Raw genomic sequence first — 10,304 nt, 5'->3', positions numbered from 1 at the left:
CTAAGGGTTTTTCTGTCTGTCTGTGTGTCCTGGAAATCCCGCGTCTCTGATTGGTCGAGGCCCCCAGGCCTCGACCAATCAGCGACGGGCACAGCATGGCGACGGTGATGTCATAAAGGTTGCCTCGACCAATCAGCGACGGGCACAGTCTGCCGCGAATTCGCCTCGACCAATCAGCGACGGGCACAGTATCGACGTAGATGTCATAATGGTTGCCATGGCGACGATGATGGCATAAAGGTTGCCTCGACCGATCAGCGACGGGCACAGTCTGCCGCGAATTCTGGAATCATCATTGTCCATATACTACGGGGACATGCATATTCTAGAATACCCGATGCGTTAGAATCGGGCCACAATCTAGTGTTTAATAAACTTAGTTTCAGTCACCAAAAAAAAAAAAAAGCATGGTTGCGTTTTTTGCAGCTTTCTTGCACTTTCTGAATATTTTCTATGGTGAAAAAATGCTGCAAAAATGCCGAAAGCATTGACGTTGAAGTTTTCAAAAAAAAGCATCAGTTTTCCAATTTTTCTGCAAAAATGCACCGTGTGAACATAGCCTTACTGTACTTTGTCCTGGGTTTGTCTCCAGCGTGTAGTTTGGATGCTCTTCTGTGTATGGTGGGTCTCGTGTGTGTGTGTACGCCATTGCTAGGGTAAATTATCGCAATCTCAGTATACCGCTGTTGTATGCAGTATGTCTGTCTTTAGTGATAACTCTCACTATCCGCTGCCTTGTTATCCAGCCTGTGATATGCTATTACTCAGTCCTGGGTAATAATAGAATAACAAACAGATTGATTCATAGTTCAGTTCCTTCCAACATCTGAGAACAGGTTAGATCACCCGCTCCTACAAGTAAGAGTAGGCGGCATTAGGTAATAGCACAGCGCAGATAAATCTTCTAAACCTCTTATATGTACAGCTGGGATATACATAAATCTTCCGAGATCATGGGCCCTGCAGACCAGAGGAGAGACATACGGACGAGGCCATTACAAAGTATCTGCTCAGAACCTGATATATCATACCGTATCACCGCTCGGATCACTTGTTTGCACTTTTCAAGGTTCTATTGAGAGAAATAGAGAAAAGTCAGGTCAGCACATGACCACAAATATGCAAATCACATAAACGTGGTGACGTGACCACACACGCAGGGCACCAGGCAGATCCTGACAGTGTGCGCACCACACACTGTCACTACTCAGCAGCCTGCAGTCACCCCGAGTCACTGCAGACTTATTTCTCAGACTGGAGACCCTATTTATGGATTTTACAGGATTTTTTATTTATTGACGGAGAATTCCTAACCATAATCTTATATGTAAATGTGTCATATAATTAAGGAGATCAAAGCGCTATGTATTCACAGAGATGCTGACAGTGTGTTCACATACTGTATTTATGTCCTGTGTTTTCAGTTTGAAGATATCTATGATTATAGATAAAATCAGAAAAAGAAGGCAGCACTCCACTAAGAAGGCAGCACTCCACTCTTAAAGTGAAAAAAATGTGGTTTAATTCAGACCCACATGGCAGGCGACGTTTCGGCTCGTACTGAGCCTTTCTCCAGCCTCTCAGTACAAACCGAAACATTTCCTTCCATGTGGGTCTGAATTAAACCACTTTTTTGTTCACTTTAATAGTGGAGTGCTGCCTTCTTTTTCTGATTTTGCTGGATTTTTGGCAAACTGGATTGATTGCTGTGAAGGCCTGTGCACCCATCAATAGACATTGTGCTGTTCCATTTTTTTTTCACTTATGATTATTGATATATATACAATACAGAAAAAAATAATAGTTTAATACTAGAAATCTTGTTAAAACCATCATCTTGTGTAGACTTCCATTAACACAGAAAATAACAACACTGAAAATGATAATTCAGCACAATACAAATAATCTCAGTGTTGGGATTGCCTGAAATCCCCTGGTGATCTGGTTTTCTAGGAAGCGTAAATGAAAGTGCATGATCATCAGGTTCACTGTGGGTCACAGGAAACAGCAGAAATGCATGTGGAGTCTGGATGTTAGCAATTAATATTACTATATCAAATCTGTCCAGGTATCTATCATTTATCTATCATTTATCTATCTATTTATCTATATTCATCTATCACCTTTCTATTCATCTATCTATTTATAACATCTCTCATATCTCTCTATCTTCTGTCCACCTATATAGAAAAATAGAAGCAGCACTGACTCAGTCTAAAGTCAAAATCCAAGTCAGACCTCAAACATTTCTACAATGCTGTAGATAATATCCAAAAAACTGCAGCACTCCTCCAATAAGTGAAAAAAAATAAGGTGAATTTATTAGTTTGTGTCGAATAGCACTATCGGATATGTACTAATAAAGGCACTTTATTGTTTTCATTTATTGGAGGAGGGCTGCCATTTTTTTATATTATCTATCTATTATCTATCTATCTATCTATCTAAATATAACATACAGGTGTAGCACTGAAAAAGTTCCACCCTTGGAACAAAACGTTGACCTGGCATGATGGGTCAATAAACCATGGAATTTTGGACTATGGAGTGCTGCCTTTTTCTCTTTTGAATATCCAGCTATCTACCTATGTGACTATCATCTATCATATTTGTTTTTTGGATATTATCTATCTATCTAACCATCATCTATCATGTCTGTAAATCTATCCTATCTTTTTAATGTCTATCCATCATCTCCTATATACAGTATATATACGGTATCTATCTACATGCACAAGAATATAACATGCTGTGTACGCCAATATATATACAAATGTTAAATACATGAATTTGAAATGGCATTACTGCTACATAGACTATAAAAATTAAGGTAGGTAACACATAAATTGGCCAATTCATGTGGTCCCACCAGCCACAAGAAGAAGTACCTTTATTTACATTTGTAGGCATTACCCCAGTATAAATAAGTCTGATCTGTAGAATGTAAGCCCGCAAGGGCAGGGTCCTCGCCCCTCTGTATCAGTCCGTCATTGTTAGTTTGTTTACTGTATGTGATATTTGTAACTTGTATGTAACCCCTTCTCATGTACAGCACCATGGAATCAATGGTGCTATATAAATAAATAATAATAATAATAATAATACAGCCTGGTCCCATCAATAAAGGTGGCATTGTCATGGCTGGTGGGCTCACACAAAGTAGACAATCTTATTCCCATGTGCTTCATTTTGTTAGGAGGTGCAGGTCAAATTAGTTTCTTTGTACCTATCTATTGTCTATTTGTACCTATCTATTGTCTATATGAAATATATCCATACATATTATTATTTATATAGCGCCATTAATTCCATGGTGCTGTACATGGGAAAAGGGGGTTACAGATAATGTTTACAGTAAGCCAATTTAGAATGACAGACTGGTGCAGAGAGGAGAGGACCCTGTCCTTACGGACTTACATTCTGCAGGATAATGGGGAGGAGACACAAGGTCGGGGGAGCGGCAGCTCTGGCGGTGGTGAGGCGGCAGCTCTGGCGATGGTGAGGCGGCAGCTCTGGTGGTTGGTGAGGCGGCAGCTCTGGTGGTTGGTGAGGGGGCAGCTCAGGCGGTTGGTGAGGCAGCAGCTCGGGCGGTTGGTGAGGCGGCAGCTCGGGTGGTGGTGAGGCGGCAGCTCTGGCGGTGGTGACGCGGCAGCTGTGGCGGTGGTGAGGCGGCAGCTCTGGCGGTGGTGACGCGGCAGCTGTGGCGGTGGTGAGGCGGCAGCTCTGGCGATGGTGAGGCGGCAGCTCTGGTGGTTGGTGAGGCGGCAGCTCTGGTGGTTGGTGAGGGGGCAGCTCAGGCGGTTGGTGAGGCAGCAGCTCGGGCGGTTGGTGAGGCGGCAGCTCGGGTGGTGGTGAGGCGACAGCTCTGGCGGTGGTGACGCGGCAGCTGTGGCGGTGGTGAGGCGGCAGCTCTGGCGGTGGTGAGGCGGCAGCTCTGGCGGTGGTGACGCGGCAGCTGTGGCGGTGGTGAGGCGGCAGCTCTGGCGATGGTGAGGCGGCAGCTCTGGTGGTTGGTGAGGCGGCAGCTCTGGTGGTTGGTGAGGGGGCAGCTCAGGCGGTTGGTGAGGCAGCAGCTCGGGCGGTTGGTGAGGCGGCAGCTCGGGTGGTGGTGAGGCGACAGCTCTGGCGGTGGTGACGCGGCAGCTGTGGCGGTGGTGAGGCGGCAGCTCTGGCGGTGGTGACGCGGCAGCTGTGGCGGTGGTGAGGCGGCAGCTCTGGCGGCTGGTGACGCCGCAGCTCCAGTGGCTGGTGAGCCGGCAGCTCGGGCAGTTGGTGAGGCGGCAGAATGATTATTGCAGGCTGTAAGCTTTCCCAAAGAGATGGGTTTTCAGGTTCCATCAGAAGGATCTGAGGGTGGTGGATAATCGGACATGTTGAGGCGTGGAGTTCCAGAGGATGAAGGGATATTCAGGAGAAGTCTTGGAGGCGGTTGTGTGAGGAAGGAATAAGTGTGGAGGAGAGTAGGAGGTCTTGGGAGGATCGGAGATTACGTGAGGGAAGATATTGGGAGAATAGTTCAGAGATATAGGGAGGGGACAGGTTGTGGATGGCTTTGTAGATCAGTGTTAGTAGTTTGAACTGGATTCGTTGGGGAATTGGGAGCCATAAGTATTAATCTATTTACTAATACATTTTTATCAATTATTTAATATCTCTGTTTAACCTTGGATTAACCTCAGGATTTTGCCATTGTCTTTCTTAAACTATTTTAAAGACAAGCTCCACTCACAACTTGAAAGTATCACAGTCACTCCCAGTATCCTACGTACTGTTCCCATCCTCCACCACTGTATCTGACTCATAGGAAGCTGAGCTATGGGGAATTGTTTGGCAGATGAGTGTTTTCCTGAAGTTGCAGCTCTGTGGGATTAAAAAAATGTTTTTGACAAACTGTAAATTATTCAGAACTATATTTATTTTATTTAGCAATGTAGGGTCCCTGCTAAAGAAAAGCCTAGATCTCACCCATGAAGAAAAGTTGCCAATAATCACACCTCAATATTCAAAGTTTTACTGTTGTTAGTACATAACAAACTATTTCCATTTTAACATTTAAGAGGTTTTCTGTGGACATTATTATTGGTGACTTATTCTTAGGATAGGTCATAAAGTAGGGGGTCTAACGTTTAGCACCCCACTGATCAGCTGATAGAAGGGGCTTTGGCTGTGAGAGGACTGCAGTACCATGCACAGACACTAGGCGATGTCAGGAGCTGCGCGGGATCCAGTGGCGCATACTTCATACATGACGGTACAGAGGAGGTCGGGAATGTGTCACATTGTACGTGGTTTATAAGTTACAGATGTTGTGGCAAAGTTTTCTGTAAAAGAGCGAGTACAGTAGTCTAATTGCAGCTAAACCAAACAGAGAAAGACGCCGCCACTCAAAGCGACAGATCGGAAGTTCTCGGTAATTTACACATGCTTGCCAATGAATGGAGCTGCTTAGCGGTGGAATTTACTCGAGCGACTGTTTGCTTTTATGTTTTTATATTTTATATAATATTATTCTCAGCATTATGTAATTATATTTGAAGAACGGGATTGGGCCAAGTGTTGCACAGGCAACTGCTGGTAATAAACACCGTATATCCAATGTAAAACATGAACGGTACTGGCAGATTTATATGTATTTCAGAGTGAGAATTATTTATTTCAAAGCCAACACGCTATGAGGTAGAAACACAGGTTTTCCCCTAGGAAATTCATACAGAGGTAGAGGAGCTAAATATATCAATTATTATAATGTATTGGGTAGGGTTGCCTGCAGTCGAATGTCCTATAAACTATCGACAAGTATCGAAGCACAGGACCACATTCATTCATACTAGACGGCTGATTCCTCCACATCTGAGAAAATCGATTAGATTATCAGAGTTTAATCGGAACGTGATGCGATTTTTTCCCACGGACCCATAGACATGAATGGGCGAGTGCCATCAGATAACCGGATCGGAGATGATAGGACAGGTGACCACACCCATAGAATAATATGTTAAGACCACGGATAGCACTTGTCCGAGTTATACGGTCGTCTGCACGCGCCCTAATGCTAACTGATCGCATTGTTAATAGAATCTTGTTCTCTTGTGATTCTAAAACATCAGACGTTTTTGCTTGATGGCCATACACATAACAATATATGTTAACAATAGGAGCTGAAAAGTCACCTCTACACTGTTGGTTAGAACAAATAGGACTAGGGCCGTCTGTGCACTTCCCGATGTACACACGTACTTGTAGGTGACCGTTCAGCAGACGGAGGCCAAAAGTGTGTTCTTTCCTCCATCTGGTAGGCATGTGATGATATACCTCTTGTTTTACCATATAGGACAGCAAAGCAGACTAAGCTTTTCATATACAAAGGATTATTTTTCCTACATTATATACTTAGGTGTATCACATGGTAAGTTTATGTCATGTAATTATATGAAAAATACGATTAACGTGACATGTTCCTGGAATTAATTCATGTGAACTAACGGAAATGATTGATCCCTGTTTGCAGCTACGGTAATCTATCTAATCGGGATACCAGTTAAGCACACCTTTCTGTTTGTATTCAGCAGGGGCAGCCGAACACAGACTGGCGTTTCACCCAGGCACAGCGGCCCGGACCCAGTGGGTGAGTTATCTCCATGTTTTTACATTATATAGTGTTCCTAATAAAGAAAGAATTACTCCCAAGTATTATATAGTATTGTAGTGTCCAGTGATGTGAATTGAGGCTCATGGGCCTTATTATGAAATCCCCAATTAGGCCCCAACTATGACAGGTCTTTATCAGTATTAATCTTCTCATATTATTATTACTATTATTATTTATTATTATAGCGCCATTTATTCCATGGTGCTTTACATGTGAGGAGGGGTATACATAATAAACAAGTACAATAATCTTAAACAATACAAGTCACAACTGGTACAGGAGGAGAGAGGACCCTGCCCGCGAGGGCTCACAATCTACAAGGGATGGGTGAGGATACAGTAGGTGAGGGTAGAGCTGGCCGTGCAGTGGTTTGGTCGATCGGTGGTTACTGCAGGTTGTAGGCTTGTCGGAAGAGGTGGGTCTTCAGGTTCTTTTTGAAGGTTTCGATGGTAGGCGAGAGTCTGATGTGTTGTGGTAGAGAGTTCCAGAGTAGGGGGGAATATGGGCCAGCGAAGCCTCTGCAGCCATTATAGTTATACCCCTGAAGATTTTCTTACTAATATTTAAGAGGCTGTACATGCTGATTGCTGACACTTTTTCATCTTATTGACTACTCGTATACGTGATGGGGTCAGCCAAGCTGCACATGAATGTGTTCTTAGAGAAAAAATGGGAGTACTATGCTACCTTGGAAGCCAGTGACTTTTCTACTGTGAGAGCAAAGAATCAGACATATTGCATGTCTATCCTCCAACATTGGGGGCAGTCTGGACACCCTATACACATCACATACTGTAGGATCGGTGGGTTAAGCAAACATTCATCTAATCTGTAGGACCACTTTAAGCCTCTTACTTTTTCTCTGGTCCTAGAACTTTTTACATTGCATTTTGCATTTACATCAAGTCACATTTCTGACTTTTTGGGTCTGCCCTAGCCAACTGCAAATGTCTTTGTAATGTCAAATGAAATATTTTAATGGCTCTATTTACTATGAAATTCTATATTTTTGCTGTATTTTTCTATACTTACTAATTACTATATGCAGACCTACAGGTGCTTCTCACAAAATTAGAATATCATCAAAAAGTGAATTTATTTCAGTTCTTCAATATAGAAAGTGAAACTCATATATTATATAGCGTCATTACAGAGTGATCTATTTCAAGTGTTTATTTCTGTTAATGTTGATGATTATGGCTTACAGCCAATGAATACCCAAAAGTGATTTTCTCAGTAAATTAGAATAATTAACAAAAAAACACCTGCAAAGGCTTCCTAAGCGTTTAAAAAAGTGCTTGTGAAGCTTTTTTTACCACACTTTTTCCTTCCACTCAACTGTCTATTAATATGCTTGGATACAGCACTCTGTGAACAGCCAGCTTCTTTAGCCATGCCCTTTTGTGGCTTACGCTCCTTGTGGAGTGTGTCAGTGACTGCCTTCTTCACATCTGTCGAGTCAGCAGTCTTCCCCATGATTGTGGAGCCTCCTGAAACAGAGTAAGGGACCTTTTCAAACCCTTAAGAAGCCTTTACAGGTGTTTTTTGTTAAGCCGTTGGAGATACTTGTTCATAGATGTCATTATATCCATCAATAAATCCAATTTTCATTATCCTTATCTTAGAACAATGTTTGTAATTGTTAAAGGGGTTTTCCCACTAACAAAGTTAATTTTAATAAACACTTTAATCAATAGATCTTGTAATAATAATAATTTCCACAGTTGGATGTGGTTTTATAAAATGTTCCTGTGCTGAGATAATCTTATAAATGTGCCCCGACTGGGTACGGTGTAATGGCTGTGTCTGACCGCGCAGGAACATGGTCTGATCATACCGCAGCTCCTGGGCAGGGGAGGATGCAAAAGAGTATACAGACAGGACAGCAGGGGATCACAGCTGATTCATTCTTTGAGGTTAAACATTGTTTAAAAACAGGCGATCCCATGCTGTCCTGTCTGTATACTCTGTTTTCCTTCCCCCCCTGCCCAGGAGCTGTGGTATGATCAGACCATGTTCCTGCATGGTCAGACTCAGCCATTACACAGTACACAGCAGGGGCACATGAATAAGATTATCTCAGCACAGGAACATTTTATATAAACACATCCAATTGTGGAAATTATTTTATTTCAAGCTTTATTTATTAAAATGTACTTTGTTTGTGGGACAACCCCTTTATGGCTATAAATTTAAAGGGTTGTTCACTACTGCACAACCCCTTATTAATGGTCTCAAGATGCTGAAGAAATTAATACATTCATTCTCACTTCCCAGACCACACTTCTCCTCCATACTTAGCCTGTGTCACCTACTGGTGTCCTGACATAAGCAGTGTCCCTGCAGCCAATCAATCGGTGATTGGCTGCAGCTTTTAGATTTCTGTGTGAGTGGAATAAATACTTCTTTCAGTCAGACGGAAATATTAAATGTTAGGATACCAGTGTGGGACGCAGGGAAGTAGAGGAGAAACACTGGTCCAAGAAATAAGTATACATTTGCTTTAAATTTATGCAGAATCACGAGGCCAATAGTAATGGGAGGTATCTGCTAGTGGACAACCCCTTTAAACTGCTCCTAGAGGTGTAAGACTTGCCCTTCTGATTGTTTACTAGTGCTGTCACAATAATGGAATCAAGAGGATACAAATAAAAGTGGATTTATACATGTTCTGAAAGTTTGCCCTCAAAATAATTTCATATGGTGGGCCAAAGATACATGACATTGGCACCAAGACCAGGAGGGAATTAAAGGGAACCTGACATGTCGTCCAATCTGCGGAGAGCATTGTAATCAGAAACTGAGCAGAAAGATTTATAGATTTGTTGGAAAAGAGTAAGTAAAAGTTGCATTTTATTCATTGAGATTCCTGGTGTTTTTATGAATGAGCCCAGTGGGCGGCCCTACTAGTGATTGACAACTATCTGTCTGTACAGTCATACACAGAAGACAGGACCACCCACTGGACTCATCCATACAAACACCAGGAACTTCAATGAATAAAATGCAAGTTGTATTGAAACTTTTCCAACAACGTTTATCAATATCATCACCTCCTCCTATTCTATAACACCGCGGATCAGATACCAACAGTTTCCCTTTAAAGGGGATTCATAGTGCCACATTTTTTTAAAATAGGGTAAAAAAAATAATAGAGGAAGTTGCTCGGGTTTCTAAATCCCAGCTGTTTCCACATGATATTTCCCTGCTCTTTGTAAACCTGGCTCCAGTAATCACTAATGGATTGTTGGCCTCACTGAGATCACTAGTGATTGGCAGCAGTGTTTATGTTTCGGAGACAATATGTCATTTCTGGGAGGTTCCAGACAAATCAGCAAGGGGAACGGCTCAGGAGCAGCAAGGGATTGGAAAGTACAGTCCTTATATCTTATACCAAGAGAATAGGGCTGTGCTGACCGCTGCAGGGAAAAACAGCAACTTTATTTTCAGGATCCATGGTTGTCCTGCCACTCCTAGTGATATTATAGTAAGGCTACCCCTTTAAATAATCTGGTTATATAAATATGTTAATTCTGAATAATAATAATAATAATAATAATAGTAGTAATCTTGTTCAATTCTAGCATAGAAATAGAAATAAATGTCTTCTACACTGTAGCATTAACCATCGGCTAGCCTCATCTCTCAGTGTTCC

The 10,304-nt window shown here is 42.3% G+C and overlaps 1 protein-coding gene across 32 annotated transcripts in view; it reads left to right on the top strand.

Annotated features, from left to right (window-relative positions):
• Positions 1 to 10,304, top strand: part of LOC138675459 (protocadherin gamma-B2-like) — a 502,075-nt gene that overhangs the window by 477,255 nt on the left and 14,516 nt on the right. For all 32 annotated transcript variants that reach the window (XM_069763730.1, XM_069763729.1, XM_069763700.1 and 29 more), the window contains exon 2: positions 6,567 to 6,625. In XM_069763730.1, the coding sequence (XP_069619831.1) occupies positions 6,567 to 6,625 (59 nt within the window). The remainder of the gene's footprint in view (positions 1 to 6,566; positions 6,626 to 10,304) is intronic.

Source organism: Ranitomeya imitator, chromosome 4 (assembly GCF_032444005.1).
Source record: "Ranitomeya imitator isolate aRanImi1 chromosome 4, aRanImi1.pri, whole genome shotgun sequence".
Lineage (NCBI taxonomy): Eukaryota > Metazoa > Chordata > Amphibia > Anura > Dendrobatidae > Ranitomeya > Ranitomeya imitator.
The sequence above is the reverse complement of the archived record's forward strand: the minus strand, read 5'-3'. Positions and strand labels throughout refer to the sequence as shown.